At 41.7% G+C, this 26,056-nt stretch overlaps 1 protein-coding gene and 1 long non-coding RNA gene across 4 annotated transcripts in view; one reads left to right on the top strand and one right to left on the bottom strand.

The window, feature by feature from the left end:
- LOC134758528 (uncharacterized) overlaps positions 1–26,056 on the top strand; it is a 64,384-nt gene that overhangs the window by 4,026 nt on the left and 34,302 nt on the right. Inside the window, exon 4 of the long non-coding RNA XR_010133807.1 lies at positions 5,971–6,136. This is a non-coding gene — a long non-coding RNA (uncharacterized lncRNA). The remainder of the gene's footprint in view (positions 1–5,970; positions 6,137–26,056) is intronic.
- On the bottom strand, positions 417–15,310 carry KRT23 (keratin 23). 3 transcript variants are annotated; one of them, XM_055388167.2, is made up of 9 exons: positions 14,808–15,293; positions 13,891–14,636; positions 9,052–9,134; positions 7,632–7,788; positions 6,158–6,319; positions 5,950–6,072; positions 3,064–3,284; positions 2,188–2,219; positions 417–800 (listed from the first exon to the last, which is right to left on the bottom strand). In XM_055388167.2, the coding sequence occupies exons 2-9, from the start codon at positions 14,284–14,286 to the stop codon at positions 706–708; spliced, it is 1,269 nt and encodes a 422-aa protein (XP_055244142.1). In that variant the 5' UTR covers positions 14,287–14,636; positions 14,808–15,293; the 3' UTR covers positions 417–705. The 3 variants fall into 3 exon arrangements, with proteins under 3 accessions (XP_055244142.1, XP_018882206.3, XP_018882207.1); XM_019026661.4 differs by having other exon boundaries at positions 13,891–15,310; XM_019026662.4 differs by lacking the exon at positions 13,891–14,636 and having other exon boundaries at positions 14,782–15,287.

Raw genomic sequence — 26,056 nt, 5'->3', positions numbered from 1 at the left:
GTATCTGTCTGTAATGAGAATTTTTTTCCCTTAATCTCCTTTTCTAGCTTAGAGTAGCCTAAAAGAGAGTTACTCTTTTAGGCCTTTCAGCTTTTTTCCTTTTTAAAAGTGAGATAGCATACTTTTTGGTCATCTCACACTCCCAGTGAGGCTTTCTGGGCCTCCCTTTCTCTGTTTCCTCCCTTCCCTTCCTACTGGCAGAAGTGTGGATTGTGGAGAGCCTCATGACCCATGACTCATGCCTAGGTTGCCTGGCTACAGGGTGACAATTCTGCCCAGTGTCTGGCTGCCGCGAACATGTCTGATGTCTGGAGATTTCTCTGGATCTTCCATGGACGATGTTCTGAGAACCCCTTGTTAGGATGAAACCCTGAGGTGCTGTCTTGCCTTATGATATTAAAAAAAGACACGATGCAGCTAGTGCGGAGTTTTATTGGCTACAAAATAGATGCACAATGATGAGAATCTGAAGGCTGCAGTAGGAAAGTAGAGCTTTACCCTCATAAACTCGCACTTTGATTAGAAAAGTGCAATATATTAAGAGCATTATGAGAAGTCTGGTGAGACTGTTACAGAAAAAAAAAATAAAAGTTTCTGAGTCTGATAATTCCAAGGGTATCTTTTAGAACTCACTCACTGGTGTCTGTGCAAGGACTTTCCTTGGGGGAAAATAGATTTTACAACAGGCGGAAACTTTCATTGGTCTCATGCGTGCTTTTGGATTTCATTCACTTGACAAAGAACTAATCTTCCGTTGATGGTCTCCTGGGTTATGGCCTTGATCTTTGGAGTTGCAGACGCTGAGAAAAAGAGCATGGAAGATGTCACTGCCATGCTTCTTCCACCATCTGAACTGTACTCATTTTCATTTCTCTGCTGTCAGCCCCTGAAGGCTCTCAGTGCCTTCTAAATGATCACTAAGCAATGAGGCGGGCTCTGCTGCTGGGAAAAGGGATTTCCCAAAGGAGGGATTTTCTCCCACTCTCCAGGAAATGAGGATCTCTGAACAGTGTCACCTTCTGGAGGTGAAGACCTTCATCAAGGTGTGCCTCATATGGAACCTAGTCTCTGACCACAAGCACTTGAGGAGTTCTTTCTCTGCCTGTGGGCTTTGTAGCACTGCACAGATTCCTTGAGCTTACAGAGCACTTAGTGCTATTCAGGGTACCTCATTTTAAAGTCTAGAAAGCATGCCACATGAGGAATGGGTGAGAAGCCAAGGATGCTTACCATGGCTGTTTTCAAATATATAACTTATTTGAATAAGTGCCTGTTGAAACATCAATAAAGCAATTCTAGACCATAGGGAAGAATTGAAATCATTAATAAATTTACAAGGGAGAATTTTGTTAAACTAAAATGTCTCCATTGGGACCATCCCATCAAGTATGGGTTCCCCATCCTAAGACATGTGTGAAGAGAGTCTCAAAGACGCTTGTCTTATTTTGTAGATGGGTAGCAGTTAGACCAGCTGTTCTGTGATGATTACTCCAACTGACTCTTTGAATCTCCAATGCCTTAGAATAGGTTTATCACAAACTAATCAGAAAGTGCCACTTGTCCCAGACTACAGTCTCCTGGAACTTTTCTGTGAGATATTAAAGGTAATCTGAGAAAGCATGTTTCCAGGTCAAAGATGTTTGGGAATACTGGGCTAAACAAAGTTAAACTTTTGTTGTTTATTCCTCTTTCTTGTTCCTTTTCTCCTTCAAAGCAGTACCTGTTCCATCTTTAATACACTGAACTGCAACAGGACTGTCCAAGAAGAGGATCATGGCACACAGTATTTCTAACCTTATCTGGCCATAGAACACAGTGTTCATAATACACTATTCAAATCTCATGGAACACGAGTGTTCAACAGAATCATCTGAGAAATGAAATCATGAAATCATTGCCTCTTAGTTTTCTAGGGGTTTAGTAAACTGACTCCATTACTTAATAGAGACATAATACTATTAATTATCATTTTAATTTTCTTTACTGCTTGCTTTTACATATATTGAGGACAATAATGAGAGCTTACATCGTTTTGTATTAGCTAATTTGTTAATTGAAGATTCCTGACCCAGGACATTTTGAACCCAGGACATTTGGGAGTACATTAAGGATTATGACTACTACAAAATGGATAACCATGCTAATTCCTTAAAAACAGAGATTCAAACAATGAATGAAATTTTTTACCTTTCATGCTCGACTTTGATTCTTCCCGTGTCCTATAAAAGTGATAAAGGTTAAAGCTCACTTTAGTATTAGCAACAATCATAACAACTTCTCAGGATGAACTAACTTCCTTCCCTTGCTTGTAAATCCTCAGCTCTTTAATGAGGATAATTGTCTGAGCTTAGTAGTCTCAAGGTCATGGGTTCATGGGAGAACCAGTCTGGATGCAGAAGGCATTGGGTACCACCTCCTGCTAACCCTGGAGTCAGGGGAAGTCCACCAACCATCCCCTCCTTTCAGCTGCAAGCTTGGTTTTCTCTAGGATCCCTGCCAGGGTATGGGTCTCAAGCCTGAGACCCCTGAGCCTCTCAGGCTGTTCAAAGTTTGGTCTGGTGATGTTTTATTTATGTATTTTTATAAAACTTCTATCCCTTCCTTTCGGATCATAGAATATATATGCCCTTTATATGGCCAGCTGTTATTTCCTGGGGTGGCCAGAAATATCAGATTGAAAGTCTAGACATCTCTATCTCATATGCATCTTTTTTTTTTTTCTTTTGCTGGTGGACTAACACATTCCCCCTGCCTTCTTTTTTTTGGAGCCAAAATTGTGTGCATTCCTACTGGCAAACACAGTGGCCAAATCCTTTTGAATTGTTTCCTTCTGGAGACTTTAACTCTTCTGACTGCAAATCTTAGTGTCCTGTGAGTATTAGTTGATTAATCATACTTGCTGCTTAGTGAAATACAACCAGCTATAGGTATCTTCTGGAGTAGCTCAACACAACTTTTCTTTTGCTAGAGTGACTCTTGCTAACAGAACCCAAAGATGCACACATATACCCACAGGAGCTGGATGTCCCTCGCATGCTCCTCTCGTGCCAGCCTTTGCCTTACCCTTCACTCTCTCCCTCCAGGAGCCGTCGGTATGTGGTGATTTCCTTCTCCAGGTGGGTTTTGATGCCCAGCAGCACTTGGTATTCGTTGTTCTGCCGCTCCAGTTCATGGCGTAGCTGCATCAGTTCCTCCTCATAGTTGGAGATGATCTCTTGCATGTCCTGGAGCTTGCAGGAGTACCGAGACTGGGTCTCGGATAACATGTTTTCCAAAGCAGATTTCTGAAAGAGGAAATGATCTTTTGTTAATTAACTGATGGCTTGATTGAGTCAATAACAGGTGATTGTTGAGTACTTAGCAGATGTCGACCAGTTGTCTAAGTGTCTTGGTAGCTGCTGAGGACACCAAGATGAGAAGTAGGCTGACTTACAGGTTTGGGACTTGGGCAGTCAGGAGTTGAGCAGTGTTAGGACTTTTGAAGTCCATTGCCTTGCTCTGAACTGTTGTTTAACTCCTTTCATTTTATCTTTGACCTGATTGAAAACTCCCAAAGAGCGACAGCAACTGGGACTGCTGTCTCTTTGTATCTTCGGAGAAGGGTCTCAATTAGGGATGCCAGATAAAATAGAGAACATCTAGTTAAATTTGAATTTCAGATGAGTAATGAGTAATTTTTTAGTGTAACTATGTCCAAAATATTGCTCCAGTATTGCATGGGACATGCAAAAAAAAATGGGTTTTTATTTGAAATTCCAACTAAACTGAGTGTTCTATATTTTAATTTGGTAAATCTGGCAACCCTAGTCTCAAGCAATGCTTTTTGATTATGACGATGGTAAAAAAAAAAAATGTCATTTTTTGAGGAAATTCTAACAGCTGCCAAATAAAGTTTCTGGGCTAGAATATGGAGGATTGAGTTCAAGTCCCAGTTCTGTTTGCATGTAACACCTGCTTTTCTGAAGCGCATAATTTTAACCTTAAAGAGAATCTCATAACTGTGCTGGATACTCTCCCTTTATCATGGCTGCTAATTTTCAGGGGGCCATTCATGCTGCCTGGCGGTTAAAGCACATTTCCCTGGTCAGCCAGTCTCCTACTCTCCCAGGAGGTTATTTTGTTCCCTCTCCTCTGTCCTTGCCATCCTTCCTCGGAGTCCATGTCCTCGCTTCCTAATTTTGTTGATGAAATGAAAGCAATCGGGAGAGACTGCCCACTGCTCCCTACATTGCTTCCAGGCACATGCTTGAATCTGCATCCGGGTGCTGGCTTCCCTCTGTTCTTTTGTGTGAGGTGTCTGTGCTCCAGTCATCTCGGCAGTTGCCCGCCTTCTTGCATTATCAATATTCTCTCTGGATTATTCCCACCAGCTTTCAAATAGAATAATTTCTCCTACCTTAAAATGTATCTTTCTTAAACCCACATCTACCTTCAGCTATCATCCAATTTCTCTGCTCTCCTTCAGCTACAGCAAAGCTCCTCAAAGAGTTGTCTATGCCTGCTGTTCCTCTTGAGCCCCCTCCAAGGTAGCCTACAAAGCCCTACACTGTCTGGTTCTGTTGGGACTCTGCGGCCTCACCCTGTCTTCCTCCCTCTTCCCCTCCCTTCCCCTCCTCTTCTCTCCTTTCTTCTTCCCTTCATTCACTCACTGTAGCCACATGGACTTCCCTGCTGCTCCTCCAACTCATCAGACACACTTGTGCCTTGTCGCTTTTGCACTTGCTGTTCCCTCCTCTTGGAACACATCCCATCACCACATCAAGCACCTCCTTACCTCTTTGCTCACTGCCACTCTAACAGGAAAACCTTTCCTGACCACCTTGTTTAAGATAGCAGCTCTTCACCCTGGTGCATCTGTCCTCCTCCTCTGCTTCATCTCTGTAGCAATTTTCTCCATCTAACATATATTTTGATGATTTGCACATTTATTATCTGTCACTCCTACTAGAATATAAACTCCTTCATTAAAAAATCCTCAGTGCTAAGGATTGGTGTCAGATAGTAGAATGCATGAAAATGGGTATACGTGCCTCGCCTGTTTCACAGGGCCATTGTGAAATACTGTATGTTAAAATGTTTTGAAAGTTGCACTATAATTATTTTTGTACTCATGATCTCTACAGTGCACATTTGCAGTGTCTGTTCACCATCACGGATGCATAAAACACAGCAGTCATTTACCCAAGTGCACCTGCAACATAAATGAACAAATCATTGCCTCTCAAGACTGAGGGTAGAATCACACTTGGCAATTATATGGATGAATGATTAGAAGACTCAATAGGGTATACTGGGAATCAAATGATAGACCTTCATAAATTTTGAATGCTTATGACACATGCTAAGCATTTTTCTAAACTGTGAAGATGATAGAAATGACTTGGACGCAAGAACTTAGAGTTTTCTGGGTGATAAGACACATACATAAATGAATAGGGCAGTGCTTTGGAGTTAGCCAGGCCTGGATCTGCCACCTACCATGTTGGCACTGGAATTTCTCTACATTGGGGTTTGAGGGGGGAGCCTGGTTGTAAGTGGAGAGGGCACTGATAGAAATTATGGGGGTCTAGAATCCCCCTTCCTCCAAATAAATCATATGGTTTCATCACCAGTTACTTACTAGCTGTGTGACCTTGGCCAATTTATTTTACTGTTGGAGTTTTGGTTTCCTCATCTCTAAAATGGGGACACTAAGACCTATCTGGAAAGGTTACTGTAAGGATTAATGACATTTAATATCATGAACTACTTAGCACAATGCCTGGCACCATCGGGACACTCAATACATGGTAGCCCTTTATTATGGTTCTCATCATAAACAATTTGGATGGAAAGTGGAAAGTGAGAGTTGTCCCAAGGGAGTTGAGGGTCAGGGCCTGGGAGAGAGGTCTCAGAAGGCTTCATGAAGGAGGTGGTATGGGACTCACGGTTTTCCTAGCCTTGACTCACCGTGCTGTACTGTGCCTGCAGGTCAATCTCCAGGGCCTGGAATGTGCGCTTCAGTTCGTGGATGTCACCTTGTCTGCTCTGCACAGTGGCTGGACTGGCTGCCTCCTGGGACATGGCTGCAGACTGTGGAACCAAGCAAGGCAAAGGCGTCAGCATTGGGACCTCATGGAAATGCAACCTTTGGGAAGTTTGTGCATCTTTCTTTTACCTGTTCTTTATACCAAGTGTCCAAGTCTCGATGCTTCTTCTTTATTATAAGCTCATATTCTTGTCTCATATCCTCCAGGACCTTAATCAGATCTTCCCTGGGACCTGTATCCACCTTCACATTGACACTGAAGTCACTTGGCACATGGTGCTTCTCCATTTCCTATTTAATAACAGAGAAAGGAAATGAACCAGCTTTGACAATCAGAAGGCTGGATTGCTATGTTGATTGGCAGTGGTAAATAGATCTTTTAAACATTCCGATTATGTGGTTGCTCCACTGTCACTGGTTTGGTTTCTTTAATATTACTTACTTGTTGGTGATAAAACATTGTATACTTTTTTCTCTAATAATTTTATAAAATAAAGAATATCTTTGAGACCAACCTGACCAGCATGGAGAAACCCTGTCTCTACTAAAAATACAAAAAGTTAGCTGGGTGTGGTGGTACACACCTGTAATCCCAGCTACTTGGGAGGCTGAGGCAGGAGAATCGCTTGAACCTGGGAGGTGGAGGCTGCAGTGAGCCGAGATTGCGCCATTGCACTCCAGCCTGGGTGACAGAGCGAGACTCTGTCTCCAAAAAAAAAAAAAAAAAAGAATATCATAAGGCAGGTAATCGAATAGCCTCCATGATTACTGACTTGATCCATGGTTGAAAATATTTCAGAAAGAATTACGCTTCCATAGTGTGCAAAGTCCTGTTCAGCAGATGTGGATTGGTGAAGTGACAACATAGTTAAGCAGCTGAACCTTCCAGGCTATAGGCCAAAGCTTTTGGGAAGCAGTTCAAGAGGCAAACAGCAGAAAGAAGGTGTAGAGGCTTTCAAAATCTCATCAATGCCTTGTGACCCTGTAGGGCTGACGCCCATAGGATTTCATGAAAACCAAGCAGCCACAGGAAAGGTTTAATTAACAATCATTGTCTAACCAGCTATTCAGAAACTGGGCTCTTTGATGTTGAGAAGCAATTTTGTTTTCCTAAAATGGGAACTGTTTTTCTATCATTTTATCAGAGTCTCGAGGACTTGTGATGAATGGTAACTCTAAAAGTCAGTTAAATGCTTCTGGAAATTAGGATTCTTTATTTTTGCCCCACATCACACTTATCTTGGTTGGTAGCAGACTCTCTTCATTATATTGTCCCCTAACTTGCTGAACACTGGGCCAGTGATGGAAGTCCAGTCTCACGCAAACATTAACAAGCACATCTAGGTAAACATTGTGTATTAACAAAACTGTTGACCAATTCATCATTAATTATGATTGCATTTTGGTTGTTGTATTTGACATGTGACTAGCTAACCTTGAAATTAGAAACATTAGATATTTATATGTTTTTCTAAAGACTATTTAGGGTGAAGGACAAGGGGATTGGCATCCAGGTGGTGGTTTCTTCTGTAGCTGTCGAATCAGCCTGAGATGTGCAGGCTAAGAGCTGTGCTTATTAGCAGGTGTTCCTGGGGAGTTGTACCTGTTCATGGCGCTTCTTCATGAGAATGAGCTCTTTCCTCATTCCTTCCACCTCCTGTTCTAGGTCTGTTGTGACAATGGTTAGGTTGTCTAAGGTCCTTCGGAGGCCCTCGACTTCAATTTCCAAGTCTTTCTTAAAGGAGTGTTCATTTTCATACCTTTGGTGAGAAGGAAGAGAAGAGTGCACTCATTGTTGGAAGGCCATGGTTTTTGAAAGGATTCATTTTCATTTAGAGGTGAATCTTTTACTTTTTAGGTTTAAAGAGAGCAAATGAATACATATAGGACGTGTTTTTTATGCCAGTTTCATGCTACACTTTTCCATGATGGTGACTCAATGTCAACTTTTAAATTGAGTAGGGAGAATAGGATAATAAACAGTCATATACCCATCACCTATATTTAGCAACCATGAATGTTTTGCCATATTTGCTTCATCTATTTCATTGCTGAAGTATTTTAAAGCAGATTATAGACGTGATGACATTTTAAGACTAAATACTTCAGGATGCATCTTTTAAGAAAAATATATTTTAAAATAAACAGGCCGGGCACGGTGGCTCACACCTGTAATCCCAGTACTTTGGGAGCCTGAGGCGGGCGGATCACGAGGCCAAGAGATTGAGACCATCCTGGCCAACATGGTGAAACCCTGTCGCTACTAAAAATGCAAAAATTAGCTGGGCATGGTGGTGTGCACATATAGTCCCAGCTACTTGGGAGGCTGAGGCAGGAGAATCGCTTGAACCTGGAAGGCAGAGGTTGCAGTGAGCCAAGATCACGCCACTACACTCCAGCCTGGCAACAGAGCGAGACTCCGTCTCAAAAATAAATGAATAAATAAATAAATAAATAAATAAATATAACACTACACCTGAACATTAATAACAACCCTTTAATATCATCTAATTCTTGATTCATATTCAAACTTCCCCATACTATAATGTGCTTTATATCTGATTTGTTTAAACTAAGGTTCATTCAAGTAACACACAGTGCATTTGCCGTTGCTATGCGTTTTCATTATAAGATTTTAGATGCGGGTAATGGCAAGATGAGTTTTCCTGTTTTTTTTTTTGAGATGGAGTCTCACTCTGTTGCCAGGCTGGAGTGTTAGTGGCGTGATCTTGGCTCACTGCAACCTCCACCTCCTGGGTTCAAGTGATTCTCCTGCCTCAGCCTCCCAAGTAGCTGGGACTACAGGCGTGTGCCACCATGTCCAGCTAATTTTTGTATTTTTAGTAGAGATGGGGTTTCACCATGTTGGCCAGGATGGTCTCGATCTCTTGACCTCGTGATCCGCCCGCCTTGGCCTCCCAAAGTGCTGGGATTACGGGTGTGAGCCACCGTGCCCCGCCGAGTTTTCCTTTTGTAAAGCAAACAAACAAAAACCCGAACAACACTGTGAAGAAGGAACTTACTTGAGGTTGAAGTCATCCACTGCCATCCTGGCATTGTCAATGAGAAGAATAATCTGAGCATTGGTCATCTTACCATCCACTATCTGTAAAACATGCACAAAAGGTTATCTCACTTGGACACACCCACACATGACCGCTGCATGTCTGTCCTCTAGCTTCCTGAATATTTGACTTGTTAGTACAGACAACTTCTTGTTCTGGCAGCGGAACAATGAATAATCGAATCAGTAAATGTTTAGTGAGCACATACTAGGTGCAAAGCAGAATGATTTTAAAATAAGAATATGATCTGCAGTCAGTGTTACTGCCTTTTTTCTTTTTGTGTTGAGTTTTGACAGGCTTGGATTGATGCAACTGCTGAAAGAATGATATAGGAAGGGAAGGACAGTAATTGTTCAAAATGCCCTCTAACTTTTTAGGTTATGGACATGTCATAGCATTTTGCTTAATTAAGCTCATCCACAGCTGAAGATGTTAAAAGGACTTTAGGTTGTGATCCTTTTCTTATTGTATTAGGTTGGTGAAAAAGTGATTTTTGCCATTACTTTTAATTAGTTCAGCCCTCCAAAAATACAAAAATTATTATTTCAGGTGAACATAATTCTTACTTGTGATAGCAATCATGTTTCTAATCAGTGTTACTGAGCAACGCTAACACTAATATTCAATGTATTTTGTAATAGTCATCACAGAACACATTTTTTTTTTGCCTGCAGTGACTGTAGCCATACACGTAACTTGTAGGTGTGTTTATGTCATTGCAACTTATTCTGTGATGAGAATGTGCTCATTGTAGCTATTAAAATATTAACTGAAATAATTCCTTACCATCTAAGGAAAATGCTTAAGAAGCTTCAGTAGTGGTAAAGCCTCCAGTTAAAGACTTTCACCAGATGTTCGTATAATTTTTCTTTTTACTTTAAAAAGAAAAATAGTATTGAAAGCACTTACTCGAGCAAGTGTGTATACATTTATGATTTGTAAACACTTGTAGGTATGTTATAGTCAGAGAAATAGCACACATTTGATGTATGTCATTGTCTTTAGGGTAGAAGATGTCTCGTTGTCAAAAGTGTAATAATGCTTTTACACCAAGTGTTGTGCTGGACTAGAAACTTGGAGCTTTTCTTTGGTTCTGGCTCTGTTCTTGACCATCCATGTGGATGCATCAGGCTGCATCACTCTACTCTCCAGGCCTCAGTTTCATCCGTTGTCAAATAAGGAGTCTGTACTAGAGACAGAGGACCTTAGAGGTCTTAGCTCTAAGTTTCTGTAATTTAGTTGGAGTCAGAGAATCCTGGGTAATTCCCATTATATTTACATAGCTCATTCCTTTATTTAGAAAGCATTTTCTTAGGACAAAGCTATACTTCAGTACAAAGGCACCTTTTAAAAGTCTGGTCCTATTTAAAGCTCCACTGATCCCATGGAATTTGGTATCATGAATGCACAATAGCAGGATTTAGAGATGGCATGAATGCTGGGTCTGGAACTCAAAGAGCAGGGCCTGGGATCCTGCTCCGCAGTTACTGGCTGGGTGAGATTGGCTGAGTGAGCTTGGCTGAGTCTCAGTTTATTCATCCATAAAATAGCAATAATAATAGTTACTTCATCAAAGAGTTATGAGAATTAGAAGAGAGTATGTCAAATAATGTCAAATAGCATATTATCGGCATATTATAGACAGTGAAAAATTGGTCGAAACTGAATTAGTTCAGAAAAAAGTAAATAATACACTTTTCTTTTTAAAAATCTAGCACTTTTATAGAGTCAATGACTACACTGTGAACATCCCCAGGTTCTATATGCTGAGATGCCTGCTCAGACTTTTGCTGTTCATGGTGGGACATAGCCAGGCTGGCTGCTCCTGCCTCATTCTTTTTCCCCTTGTGGGATTCCAAATGGTACTATGGCCTCTTCCGTTGCTATAAAAAAGGACACTTTTAGGTATTTCCTTGTCTCCTCTCCACAGTGCTGCTTAGGGGCATTCTTACCAATACTTCTCCCTCCAGACCCCTTATTCTTTGCATTATGTAAGCTCCTGCAAAATGAAAAGTAGCTCTATCCCAAAGAGCCTGGGGACCATTGTGGGGTAACCCTTACTTACTTGTGCACTGAGGTTTTCTATTTGACACACACTATGAGGTGTTAATCTACATCCAGAGAATCAGAAAATCAAAAATACTGTCTATGGGCTTATTTAGCTTTTCTGGGTTAAATTGGTAATTTATCCATTGCAAAGTCCGCCTCAAGTGTCTGATTCCCCCAGCTATCATTCTTATAGCACACAAATGTGAATTCTGAAATGTGCTTGATATAGAGCACGTTTAAAACTATTTCCCATTATTCAGGCTTACTTAGTACAGAATTATGATATAACCATCATTTCTGACACAATCTTCATGGTAATAAGTGGATGAAGATGGGTTGAGAAACGATATATGAGGCATAGGTTTTTTAACTGAGTGTTGTAATTAATCACCCAGATTCTCCTGAAGGCCCTCAGTTCATTCTTTTAAAAGCAAGTTGGCATATTCTTGCAGCACTGTTGCTTCAGGATGTTTGATCTACTAGGGAGAGGAAAACAGAATGTTTGACTGTAAACCAAAATGCCAAATATAGTCCGATTGAGAATCATTCAAGGTGTTTTATTTATGATACTCCTATGACTGTGTCCAATTCTGGATTTCAAAAGGATTGAATTAATTTTTAAGCTCAACTTGTTATCAACCTTTTGAGTGATATTTAATATACCTAAAGTGAGGGTACGGGAGAGCTGTATCCACTCAGAACATTTCACCAAGGTCCAGGAAGGATAAGCCCCAGGTAACTGTGGGACCTCCTTGCACCTCTGTTTTCTCATCTTCAAATGAGGGAGGTTGGGGTAGATAGACAACCTCAACTTTAAAGAGTTGCTTTCTTCAAGTGTAGAGAAAACACAATGTTAGAGGTAAAAATCCAGAAAACAGTGAAATTCAAAGCCAAAGAAGTTTCCTATTCAATCTCAGAACCCAGAATTCCAGGTCATCTGAAGGGTGGGCAGGTTGCTCCCCACACCCCCCATTGCACCTACTCACTTTTCTCAATTCTGTTCCAAAGGATTTAGACAATGATTAGGTCTCAGTCTCCTTATCTGTAAGTTGAGAATACAAATACCTGCTCCACACAGTTGTGAGGATTAAATGAGACAATGTGTATGAAGTATGTGATGTGTGGTTAATGATGCAAGTATAATGCATTATCTTTATTCATACTAAGTGTCACTTTTGTATGAGGTGGGCTAGGCAGCACTACACTGTAGTGAAATTTATGAGGCTACTGGAAACAGACCTGAGTTAGAATCCCACCTCTGCTTCTTGCTGATGGCTTTGGATGGCTATTTCACTTTTTTCCAAGCTTCCATTTCCTTACAGGGTTCTTGCAGAATCAAATAAAATAATATGGAACATTTCCATCATTGCAGAAGACTCTTGGATAGTGTTGACATGTGTATTAAATATCCAGCAGGATGCCTAGGTACATAATAAGTGCTCAGTAAACATTTCCCTCCCTTTCCTCGCTTTCTTTTTTTTAAATCTCTTCCGCTAGCTCATAAATTATTTGACTGGTTCTAACCTTGTATTTCTTTTGGGAGTCATGGTCTCCCTTTGCTCTCCATTTGCAAAAATCTTCAATTCCTCCTTTCTACAACCAAAGCAACTTTATTAAACAGAAAAACATGATGAGGACTGTTGAGTCACCTTGTTTTTTTTTTTTTCATAAAGACAACCATGCACTATATAGTTAAGGTAATTCCAGTCAGTTATTAGGTTGATTATTCAATAATTAGGGTTCATTACAAGGACAGATTTATATTATCTTGACTGGTCCTTCCTACATTCAAGCAAGGATGACTGAGCGTTGTGAAATAATATATATAAATACTGGAAACTTGTGATACCCTTTCTAGGGGAGGTTAAATCATGGTCTTACAGGGAATTTTCTGGGACTGCTTTATATAAGAGGGGAGTTAGATAGCTTTAAAAAATAACCTCTGAGATGATTGGATTCCTTCTACTTCTAGCTAATGTTATGAGACATCCCAGAAGGTATGTGCTTAGCTTTTTTGAGGTTTGGTTAAAGAGTTCGTTTTTTTTTTGAAGAAGGTCTTTATAGCCATCTCAACTCTCAGATTCTAAAAATTATGCTCATTTTATTATTATTGGTTCTAGCAATATGCCATTGTCAGAACTGTGAGCAACTTTACTGCAAGCAACCCACAAACGGAAATATCTAGGGATGTCATGATGACCTATATGCTGGTGTGGTGACAACTTTTAGGCGTAATCTTCAAAATAGTATAACAGCCTTTTGTCGATGGATAACCACATTGTTCAAAAAAGTTTGAGGTGGAGCAGAACTGAGGTAATGAGAAAGTAAACACTCTCTTATGCCTGGTGCACCGAGCATGCAGCATGAATACCAGCCCTTATCATTTCTATGACATCGTTGGGTCATAAGTGACACTAAACAGCAGCTGGTTGCCTCACATTTTAAAGATGTTTTTGGTCTGTGAGAAATCAGTAGTCTCATTTTTGAAACAGTCTGTAGCACTTCTATCATTTTTGCTGCCTTCTTTTTCTACATTATCCATGGACAGAAGACTAATTATACAAAACAGACGTTTCCCACTCCAAATTTAAGGTATGATAAGAAAACATCCCCCAAAACCTTTGTGCACAATTACTTCAAGCGCTGATGCCATTTTCCTGGAAATTGTCTTCTGGACTGATTTTTCCTCCCGAGGGTCCCCTGGCAAAGCAGCCCCATCTGGATCTCCAGGGTCACCCAGCATCTTACCTGCTCCTGCAGGTGTGTGATGTTTTCCTCATACTGGGAATAATCTTTCTTACTGCCAGGATCTCTCTGCTGGTGCCATTTCAGGATGCGGCTTTCCAGCTTCATGTTGGCCTCCTCCAGGGCGCGAACCTTCTCCAGGTAGGAGGCCAGGCGGTCGTTGAGATTCTGCATGGTGGCCTTCCCATTTCCGCCTAGGAGGGGGCTGCTTCTTCCAGAACCCCAAGACCCTCCAGCGGGTGGGCAGCTCCGCGTGGTGAAGGACAGGGAGATGCGGGCTCCCCCCGCACCGCCATGGATGGTGGGAGCCCTGGGGAAGCTCCTGGGCCGGCCCCAGCCACCTCCGGCGCCATGGAAGGAGGCCGAGGGGGTCTGGTTGAAGCTGTGTCCGGAGTTCATGGTCCCATCTGTGTTTGGGACGGGGCTGAGCTCTGCTCCACTCCCTGGCACCGCAGAACTGAGCCGCCCCAGACTGCCCTGGATGGTTTTATGGCCTTTGCTGTGGGAGTTCCCTTCTCTGACAATTGTACCAACAAGATCGTATCATTGTGCAACTTGTGTTTCCTCTTGGTCAATCCCAAAGTGCCCCTGGGCCTTCGCACACTGTTGTTGTTTAGAGCCACATCAATATGACAGTTTGCTTCCTCCCTTCCCCTGGTAACCCGGAGGTGTGGCCCACGACATCAGGCGGGTATTAGGCTCAGGTATCTTTCTAATCTTGCCGTGAAGTTTTTCCATTGTTCATTTACCTGGAAAGGGTTAGGTTAAAGTCCACCCAAAAGAAAGCATATTCGATGTAGTATTGATTTCCTTAAAAAAAACCAAAAACCAAAAACAAAACAAAACAACAACAGCAACAAAAAACCAGACATTAAACAACAGAGATACACACACCTTTTTCCACCCCCAATAAGCCCCACCTCTAAAGGGAGGATGAGCGAGCCTGGAGAAGGGAAAGCCAGCTCAGAACAGGATCTCGGGTCCCAGAATAAAGCTTGCTGTGCTGAGGCAGCCGAGAAGGTGGTGAATATCTGATGCCTTTGTGGCAGTCACTGTTTGAAGGAAAGTACTTTCAAAGGACTCGCTCTTAAGAACAAACCCTCAATTATAGATATAATTAATTAATGAATGACCGAATCTTCCACTTCCAGGGTGCCTTTCATCCCAGCACACCTCAAAACCAAACAACCCTGGCCTGCGCTCAGGATTTCCCTTGGCCCTGGGGGAGGAATGTAGCCGTTGTTAGCAGCCCCGGACCCCGGCTGAGCCTGCCACGGCTGGGCTCTGTGTGTCTGTGACCTGCAGAGGGACGATGGAAAACAGGAAACCTGCCATGGGCTGTCAAATGTGGTTGATGAATCTTATATTTCATCTGCCAAGGTAAAGGTTAGTAATGAATAAAGAAGCAGTCTGGGGGCGGGAGCCACGTGCTAGTTACTGGCAGTTGGATTTAAAGGGGACTGACTTACAAATAAAATATCAGCGCAGGAAGGGCTTCTGGCCTTTCTGGTTCCAAGCCACTAATTGGACAGATGAGGAAAGCTGAGGCCTATGGTGGTGGGGAGGTTAGTGGCAGAGCCAGGGCTAGATTCTTTCTCCACATAGCACTGTTATCTTGGGTTGAATCTTGACAGATCCTGTACCACACTTCTCTTTCACAATAATAGGACTTGCCAATTGGTGTGGCTCTTTTATATTCTTTATTGAATCCTCACAACTCTTTATGTATCCAGGCAAGGGTTGTTGTCTTCATTTTGCAGACAAAGAATCAGGGTCTCATAGGGATGAATGATCCAGAGCTGATTTGCATGTACAGTGTAATTGAGCACATGAATTCATAGGTGACACTGCCTGAGTCTGTGCTGTCCTCCCTGCCTGGAAAGTCATCCACCCCTACCTCCTCTATAGTTCAAGGGCTACCTCCTTCAACAATCATTTTCTGAATTCTCCTGCATGAGTTGGGTGACCCTCTAGGATGAAACTGCCTCTTCTGGATGCCGAGGTCCTCCAGAGGGGCAGACACCTTGGCATCCCACCTCATGGTGGAAGCTGGGAGCCCCTAGCCAGGCGCAGCCACGTCCTGTGCCTGGGATGAAGTCCACTCCGTTCTTTCACCCCATTATACTGCATTTGCCACACCCCTCTGAGACCGCAGGCTTCTTGAAAGCAGAGTTTATGTCTTCCATTTTTGAGCACCAAAGTCTGGTTTCTTGGTGGTATTTTGCAAATGTGTGTTGACTCAATCATAAACTTTTTAGAGTCAGGATTTTAACACAGGTCTCCTGATGCCATCAACTTCTGCTCCTTTTAGGACTGTGAGTTATAGAACTAGAAAGTAGGAAAACGCCTCTCCTGGGTATAGATTAACCATCCACGAAGGCCAATCTTTTCCAATTACTAATAAAGACACCCAAAAGCACACCAGCTCTGCTCCTCCCAGTCTTACAACAAAACCTTATCAGGGAAGAGTCTCTGAATATTTTTTATTTCACTGTGCACGAGCTGGAAAAATGAGCCTCCAAGCCTCAGGGAAGCTTGGAGAGTGCTTAGAAAGAGTGCCAACAGTCACTTACATCTCAGATATGAGAAAAAGACAAAAGAGACAAGTGATAAAAATAGAGCAAATGAGGGAACTAGAGAGACTTGTTTGGCGAGTGGTGGCAACCAGTGTTGTGTGGATGTGGACGGTTCCTGGTCATCAAAGTTATGGTCAGCTCTGGTTCCTGTTCGCCTGGACCCAGACTTACCAAGGAAGAAAACATTTACCTTTAGCATGTGCAAGGGCTGGGCTGCACTGCCTTTCTCTAAATCCTCTCACCAGAATCTACAATGGAATTAATGCTTCTCTAATCATTTCAGGCATGTCTGAGTGGCAGTGACTTATCAACCCCATAGATTTGGCCACTGTCTCATTTTATGTCCATGTGTGGGAGTTTTGATTTATAGGACTTATCCCTGAGCAAAAGATTTCTTGTATCATAGCAGGACCAGGGCCAGGAAAAACTGGTGGTGAGATCTGAGAGCACTGGGGAGAAATGGTCTCTTCCAGTACTGTTATGTGATGGTTTCCCATAACTTCTTTTTTTTTTTTCTCAAGATGGAGTTTTGCTCTGTCACCCAGGCTGGAGTGCAATGGCGCAATCTTGACTCACTGCAACCTCCACCTCCTGGGTTCAAGCTATTCTCCTCCCTCAGCCTCCCGAGTAGCTAGGATTACAGGTGCGCACCACCATGCCTGGCTAATTTTTTGTATTTTTAGTAGAGACGGGGTTTCACCATGTTGGCCAGGCTGGTCTTGAACTCCTGACCTCATGATCTGCCTGCCTTGGCCTCCCAAAGTGCTGGGATTACAGGCATGAGCCACCCTGCCCAGCCAGTTTTCCATAACTTCTTTTTTTTTTTTTGAGACAGAGTCTCGCCCTGTTGCCCAGGTTGGAGTGCAGTGATGCGATCGTGGCTCACTGCAACCTCCACCTCTCGGGTTCAAGTGATTCTTCTGCCTCAGCCTCCCGAGTAGTCGGGACCACAGGTGCGTGCCACCACGCCCGGCTAATCTTTGTAGTTTTTAGTAGAGATGGGGTTTTACCATGTTGGCCAGGCTGATCTTGAACTTCTGACTTCATGATCCACCCACCTCGGCCTCCCAAAGTGCTGGGATTATAGGCGTGAGCCACGGCACCCGGCCCCGGTTTTCCTTAACTTCCAATGTGTAGAGTTCCATTGGATTTTAAAAGAAATGATGCTTTTTTAAAAGCATCATTTTAAAAGCATTAAAAGAAATGATACATGCTTATTATACAAAATCAAGTGATACATGATAGTACAGGAAAAAATATTTAAAAATTCTACCACACACACACAACATTTGGTGACATTTGGTGAACATCCTTTCAGATACTATGTGTATGCATTGGAAGACAAAAGAATGGCTAGAATAATTGGAAAAATGGGCTCCTGTGACTTATTCCATTTTAGAAAAACTTAAGTCAATTAACACATTTTAATTGGCAAATAAGGAACTAAAATGAATTCACTTTAGTGACATAGTTTTTCTAGAATTTAAAAACGTTCATCACATTCTTTTAAATTTTACATTTTTAAGAAGGGTAAAATGGCCTGTAAATGCCAGTATTTTTGGAATCGCAGGACTGGAAAGAAAAGCAACGCTGAGCCACTTGTTGCAGATTTTTGCTTTTAGGGAGGACAACGGCAGAGTGCTGAGCTTGTTTTTGAAGTATTCTTAAAGAACGCGAGGGATGAAGCCTCCAACTGCTTCCTCAGTAAATGGCCGACATTTACTGATCCTTTTGGTTCACAAGCATTTCACTTGCAATATGGTTTCATGATTTCTTTTGGTATTTCTGTAGAGTGCAAATTGTTCAGAATCAAAATCATTCTGCTTTGCATGATTTTCTGGCTGAAACATTTGTAGTTTTCACATTTGATTCATCTTTCTGATTAACTCAGTTGTCGTCTTGAAAGGGAGTGGGTACTTTGTAAGAGAGCTCAGCTGTTGAGTGAATGCATGGGGTTGCATGTGGGTGTGTTGGGGTCAGAAGGGAGCCCTGTCAGAAGGTAGCTGTCATGAACTGGGTACACCGTCTGTTTGTGTGCCTTTTCAAGACAACCATTCCATTAATGAAGCATTTTATAGGCACCCGTTCTTTATAGTAGAGAAAGATGGCCAAAATGACTCGAATACATTTTTACTACACATGACATTTCAGGACAGATGAGTAGTAGGTCTTCAGGCAAAATTGCTATGCTATTATCCTATGAGTTGGAAGGTTACATAAGAAGATTAGACATTTATAGAAATAAAACATGCCCATTAAAAAGTGGGCAAAGGACATGAACAGACACTACATACAGATACTATTTGTAAGCGACTCTTAAGTTGGCTGTTGTTTTCTTCCTCGTTTGAAATACTGTATTGAAGACTTCGTAACTCACATCATCTCTCTGTTGGCCCCTTTTTCCTGGACAAATAGAAATATGAGAAAACGGTCTGAGGATCATGCTGTAACAAAGTGTTTTATATCAGCTTTACTTGACCACTCATGCTTATGCCCTTGTAGCATCTTATCCATTGGGAAAATGTTCCCAGCTGAAAACAATCAATCCAGTGCTTCAATTGCAGCTGCAATTTTAAACATGGAATGCAATAGATAGACTTTAAGAAGTTAGTAAAATCTCTAAAACTATATGCAAAAATTTCTCTGCGTGCTTATATGCTTACTTTTCTGAGGAATAGAAGCTTTTATTAACTGTTGTATTTAAAAATTTCAATTAGGCCGGGCTTGGTGGCTCATGCCTGTAATCCCAGCACTTTAGGGAGGCCAAAGCGGGTGGATTGATCACCTAAGGGTATGAGTTCAAGACCAGCTTGGCCAACATGGTGAAACCCCGTCTCTACTAAAAATACAAAAAATTTGCTGGACATGGTGGCTTGCACCTGTAATCCCAGCTACTCTGGAGGCTGAGGCAGGAGAATTGCTTGAGCCCAGGAGGCAGAGGCTGGAGTGAGCTGAGATCACACCATTGCACTCCAGCCTGGGTGACAAGAGTGAATCTCCATCTCAAAAGAAATTTTTTAAAATTAATTATTATTTGTTGAGACAGGGTCTCACTTTGTTGCCTGAGCTGTGGGCAGTGGTGCAATCATGGTTCACTACAGCCTCAACCTCCTGGCTCAAGTGATCTTCCTGCCTCCACCTCCCCAGTAACTGGGACTTACAGGCGTGCATCACCACACCAGGCAAATTCTTTTTTTAAATGTTTTGTAGAGACGAGGCCTTGCTACGTTGCTCAGGCTAGTCTCAAACTCCTGGGCTCATGCAATTCTCCTATCTTAGCATCTCGAAGTGGTAAGATAAAAGGCATGAGCCACTTCACCTGCCCTCATTAACTTTTCAAAGGAGTATATAAGTTTAAAAAGTCAGGATCCAGTGATGTAAAACTTTAGTTTCCTTCCCTGTTGCCATTGAGCTCCTCCTTCTCCCTTTCTCCTCCCCCTCCTTCTCCTTCTTCTCCTTCTACCTCTTCCTCCTCCACCTCCTCCTCTTCTTCTTCTCCTTCTCCTCCTTCTCCTCTTCCTCCTCTTCTTCCTCCTCCTCCCCCCTCGTCGTCATCTTCTTCTTCCTTTTCTTCTTCTCCTTCCTCCTCTTCTCCTTCTCCCTCCTCCTCCTTCTTCTTCTTCCTTTTCTTCTTCTCCTTCCTCCTCTTCTCCTTCTCCCTCCTCCTCCTTCTTCCTTCTTCCTTCTCTTCTTCTTCTTCTTCTTCTTCTTCTTCTTCTTCTTCTTCTTCTTCTTCTTCTTCTTCTTCTTCTTCTTCTTCTTCTTCTTCTTCTTTCTTCCTTTTTTACTTTGCCATAGAGACAATACTTTAGGTTCACTAAAATTTTTGCAGTTGTGGGGTATTGATTCAAGCACCTGCTCATTTAAGTGGTTGGCTATATTTAAAATGTTTTTATTGCTTTTTATCTCATACCCCCAAACTGTGCATTTCATCTCCAATTTCATTATTGGTTGAATTCCACAGCCACAAATCATACGACTTAAAATCTTCTAACTTAGTTATTAATTTTATTGAAGATTTCCTTTAGGGGTACTCTGGTTTTATAAATAGACTAATATGACACAATTCCTACTTAAAAACTATTTTAAATTTTAATTTTAATAGTTTTTGGGAAACAGGTGGTTTTCAATTACATTAATGAATTTTTTTGTTTGCAGATGATGTGATCTATTTTTTTAAATTATTATATTTTAGGTTCTGGGGTACGTATGCAGGTTTGTTACATAGGTAAACATGTGCCATGGTGGTTTGCTGCACCTATCAACCCATCACTTAGGTATTAAGCCCAGCATGCAATAGGTCTTTTCCCTACTGCTCTCCCCACCCGCCCTCCCCTGAAAGGCCTCTGTGTGTGTTGTTCCCCTCTCTGTGTCCAGATGTTCTCATGGTTCTGCTCCCACTTATAAGTGATAACATGCGGTGTTTGGTTTTCTGTTCCTGTGTTAGTTTGCTGAAGATAATGGCTTCCAGCTTCATCCATGTCCCTGCAAAGGACATGATGTTGTTCCTTTTTATGGCTGTATGGTATTCCATGATGTGTATGTACCACATTTTCTTTATCCAGTGTATTATTGATGGGCATTTGGGTTGATTCCATGTCTTTGCTATTGTGAGTAGTAGCTGCAATGAACATACATGTGCATATATCTTTATAATAGAATGATTTAATATTTTTTTGGCATGCCACCAGGCCTGTTGGGGTGATATCCAATAGCGGGATTGCTGGGTCAAATGGTCTTTCCAGTTCTAAATCTTTGAGGAATTGCCACACTGTCTACCACAATGGTTGAACTAATTTACATTCCCACCAACAATGTAAAAGCATTCCCATTTCTCCACAACCTCACCAGTATCTGTTGTTTCTTGACTTTTTAATAATCACCATTCTGACTGGTGTGAGATGGTATCTTGTGGTTTTGATTTGCATTTACCTAATTATCAGTGATGTTGAGCCTTTTTTCATATGATAGGTTCTTTAGTGGTGATTTCTGAGATTTTGGTGCACGCATCACCGGAGCAGTGTACACTGTACCCAATGTGCAGTCTTTTATCCCTCACTCCCTCCCACTCCTACCTTTAAGGATCCTTTAGCCTCTAGATCCAACAGTTTAGTTTTATTTTGTTTGGCCTTTCAGTATTCTGTCAAATGACACAACCTATTATGTGAGGGTCTGCTCTGGGGTGCTTAGGAGCAGTTACTGATCTTTACCCATTTATACCTGGAATTCAGAGTTGCCAGTGCTCAGGAGACAAAGCAATTTAGGACCATCACCAGTAGAGAAAACCTGGTTGTCAAGGTCTTTTCACATAGCTGCAATGAAGTCATCATCATCTGAGTGACATACTTATCATTCAGTACCTTGGTATAAGCCTGAGAAGAATGGGTTGGCCTAGCCCATCATACTGGTAGTTGACTCTCATTTATCATTATCACCTTCAGAGAAGGAGGGCACCTCCTCCCTCCTTCCAGCTTCCTTCCTTTTCCAGCTGACACCAAACCTTTCTGAGGAGGCAAGTGATGTTTCAGCTAGATAACTTCTTTCAAAGGACTGCCAGAACACTCTGACTTAAGCCTGGTTTTAGAAAGATCCTTAAATCCTTTTGCACTGCCTCTGTGCAAAAGGCCTGTTGCAGTGATTTCATTCCCTTAACACAACAGCAGGAAAAACAGATCCCCACAAATGGGTGGGAAGTGCTGTTGCAAAGCTGAAACGACTTCACTCTTCTTTTTCTCCTTATGATTATCTTAATCTGATGGACATGATAGGTAATCAAATAAATCCTTTACACAAAGACCGTTGTTGTTAGTGATCCTGGAATTAACCTGCGTGTTAGCTTTAGTCCTCGCTGGGCATTACTTTCTTTTGCCTTAGGAGGAGATGTTTTGAGTTAACTGTGGTGTTGGTAGCTGAAACATCATCTCATGCAATTTGCTGAAGTCTTGTCCTTATAGGTTTTACCTTTAGCCCAGTGTGGTTCATGTTGAGGCAGGGCAAGAGTATGCAAGGCTGTTGGAAGGTCCTTGCTCCCAGCATTCTTCCCCACTTGATAGTTGTTGCTGCCTGAAACTCAACCATGTATTTGTTTGGTTCACTCAAATATTGCTTCTTCTTCTTCGTTTTTCTTTCTTTCTTTTTTTTCTTTTTCTTGAGACAGAGTCTTGATCTGTTGCCCAGGCTGGAGTGCACTGGCACCATCTCAGCTCACTGCAGTCTCCACCCCCCAGGTTCAAGCCTCCTGAGCAGCTGGGATGACAGGCGCCCACCACCATGCCCTGCTATTTTTTGTATTTTTAGTAGAGATGGGGTTTCACCATGTTGGCCAGGCTGGTCTCAAACTCCTGACCTCGAATGATCTGCTTGGCTCAGCCTCCCAAATTGTTGAGATTACAGGCGTGAGCCACTGCATCCGGCCAATGTTGCTTCTTATTCAGAAACAAACCATAATACATTGTTCACACAAAAAACCCATTGTTTGCCTTTTCATTCATTGAACAAGTATTTAGTGAATGCCTACCCTGTGTGGAGCAGAGAGGGTGAGGAGGAGGGCAGGGTGAGAGGACGCTGGTGACGCACAGGACACAGGGTCGTTCTGGGCTTTCTCAGCTCTGCTGAGTATTTTGATCTTCAACACAAGAGATGTGGAAAATGAAGATTTTAAGCAGGGGAGTTCTGCACTGTGATCTTCAGAAAGATCACCCTAGCTGTCTCATGGAGAATGAATGAGGGTGAGAGTGAAGTGGTGGGGATGGCCAGGAAGGGACTGCCCCTGTCCAGAAGAGAGACAATGGAAGTTTGCTTGTTAATTTTGATTGACTTAGTAAGATATTCAGGGATATTAGAGTAAGAGCACAGCATTAACTACTTTTCTGCCGTGAGAAAGAAGACATAATAATAGTCAATAATAAATTGACTATTATTATGTCAATAAATTGACCCTGTGGTGTGTATATGCTGCGTTTGTTATTTGAGAGGATTGCATAATAGACACGGTGTCTATTATGGTACCTTAAACTGTATATGTGTGATATGTGTCCTATTCAGTGTGCTTTTAGACAGGGAGTAATCATATGTTTTGCCAAAATATTTTTTTGTTCAAGGCTCTCAACTTGCTTTATGGACAAGTAACTACCATGATGGACTTTTTCTTATGGATGTAAGAACTAAGGCAGTGAAAGGAGGAAGACTTGCCTAAGGTTGTGCAGCGAGTTAATGGCAAAGGGGCCCTAGAGCCCAGTCCCTACATGGCCGCTGGTTTGTATTTCACCCATGTGCTTACAGAGACTTTACCCATGTGTACAGTGTCTTCTCACATTTACTTCTAGGTTTCTCCCTTCTATATGCGTGAATGCTGTTCTCATTACCTATTTTACTGCTTGTAGATTACTAATCACGACTCGATTTTTTGTTTGCGATACAGGTTTTTCTTTCCCCTTCCCTCCTTTCTTTTGGTTTGGAGTATTTGCTTTTCAAAGCTCTGTTATTCTAACTAAAACTTTTTTTTTTTAAATTTTTGAAGATCTTCTTGATGGTGACATTTTCTGCATCTTTGTCGCAGTTTGGACTAGTGGGAAGGATTTTGGGCTAGGGGGTTAAAGTCCACGCTCTGCTGTTAACCCACCCACCTAGCAACATTAACCTCTCTGGTCTCAAAGTTCTTACCATGAAAATGAGACTGCCAATAATTTTCCTTGTAGTTTAGAGGGTTATTGTGGGGAGCAAGTGAGTTAATGTACATACATAAGCTTTGTAATCTACATGTAATATATATACATTAGCTATGTAATAGGTGTGTACTTTACATACATGAGCCACATAATTGGCATGTAACAAACATACTTGAACTATGTAATTTGCAAGCAATGTGCACACATGATACATGGAATCTGTATGTAATATACATACAGAAGCTATGTAATAGGTCTGTAGTGTACACATACAAGCTTTGTAATCTGTAGACTGCTGTGCAGAGATGAGGGCAGAAGAGGAGAATGATTAAAAAACACCCGTATTCCACCCTGAAGTCAGGATCCCACAAGTCTGGACAGAGGGGAGACCGATGAAGTTGTCAGGAAGTCACAAGGGCTAGATGAAAAAGTCTAGCCTAAAAGCTATAGTTCTGTCCCCAGGTGAACTTAAGGAGAAACAGGAACTTCAGGAGTTTACATTTTATAAACTTAGTCCATGTAAAGGTCAGTCTAGATTTATGCTGATGAATACCCTGGTTACCAGCTGTCAGTTCACATCCCAATTCTGCCATTGCTACTGAGTTCTTCAGTCTTTAATTTCCACAGCTGTGAACTGAGATTAATACTCAGCCCTGATTGATGGGGTTATTGTGGAAACGAAAGGAGATAATCTATGCATTATACATTAAAAAGTACTCAGTGGTACTATTATGAAAATGTGTCTGTGTGTGTTTGTGTGTGTATGTGTGAGTGTGTTAGAATACTCTATTTTAGCTAGGTGAAATAAGCCTATATCTATGTTCTGGTTTTGGATACTTTTGCTGAGAAGTCATATATATTTTTATAGAGTGTTCTAAACTTACAGAATTTATTTTAATATGCTTTGTGGCTTTTAAAATCTCACTTTTCTATATAAATTATATCCTAAACGTAATCCCCAATTTTTTGTTTTGCTATATTTTATTCTTACTATTATCATGTTATCTGTTTAAAGTTATCTATATTTTAGGGCGGGCACTCTTTCCACCCTAGCAGTGAACTATGAGTTCACTGCTCCACTCTACCTTAAGCCCCAATTATTATAACTTGATGTGAACAATGTAACATATGGAATGTTCACATCGTGTTATAATAACTGGGGTTTAAGGTAGAGTGGAGCAGTGAACTCATAGTTCTTCCCTAGGAAGGCTTGAGTTTCCAAATACAGGTAAAAGCCATTTCCAAATGCCTTTGGTTAGGTCCCACTCTGGTCTTTTCCTTCTAGCTCTGTCAATTAGGGAATAAATTATTGCAAAGTGTATATTGGTTTAAAAAAAGAAAAGGAGGAAGAGGCAGTTTTTCATCACGGTTAAAAGTGCAGGATTTGGAGTCCCATGGTCCTGGGTGTGAATCCTGGCTGTGGCACTAACTGTGTGACTGGCTATGAACCTCTCGTGCCTCACTTTCTTCATCTGCAAAATGGGTAGTTGTATAGCAAATGCACATAGAGAACACTTAACACTTTGGCACATTGGAAGCACTCAGTAAATGTTAATTGTTATTATTGTTGCTCTAAAGAGATGACCCCACAAGGTTATGGAGTATGTTTACATCTTCAAACTATTAGTTAAGATATAGCCTTAAACATATGCTCTCCTTACGTCAGAATATTCCCTGAGGGTTGAAGTACAGCCGGGAAGCTTGATTGGTTCGTGAATTTAAACACTCGTGACTTTATTGCTTACTCCAGTTTTGGTTTTGGAGTTTTAGAGAGATAATACATGGGCTGTCTCTTTTCCCCTCCCTCTCTCTGTTTCCTTTGGTGTGGGAGGAAGAATAATGGTCCCCGAAGGAGGCCCAGGTCCTAATACCCAGAGCCTGTGAATAGCTGATGTTACTTGGCAAAAAGGTAATTAAAGTCACAAA

Source organism: Gorilla gorilla, chromosome 4, assembly GCF_029281585.2.
Source record: "Gorilla gorilla gorilla isolate KB3781 chromosome 4, NHGRI_mGorGor1-v2.1_pri, whole genome shotgun sequence".
NCBI classification, from domain to species: Eukaryota; Metazoa; Chordata; class Mammalia; order Primates; family Hominidae; genus Gorilla; species Gorilla gorilla.
Note: the sequence above shows the minus strand (reverse complement) of the source record. Positions and strands in the feature narration are given on the sequence as shown.

Bases quoted from the DNA above. Each gene is read 5' to 3' on its own strand.
- KRT23 (XM_019026661.4), bottom strand. From the start codon at position 14,286: ATGAACTCCGGACACAGCTTCAACCAGACCCCCTCGGCCTCCTTCCAT. The intron at 9,135-13,890 runs GTAAGATGCTGG...CATGTTTTACAG, and splicing joins TCACACACCTGCAGGAGCAG to ATAGTGGATGGTAAGATGAC. The intron at 7,789-9,051 runs GTAAGTTCCTTC...TTCTCACCAAAG, and splicing joins GTGGATGACTTCAACCTCAA to GTATGAAAATGAACACTCCT.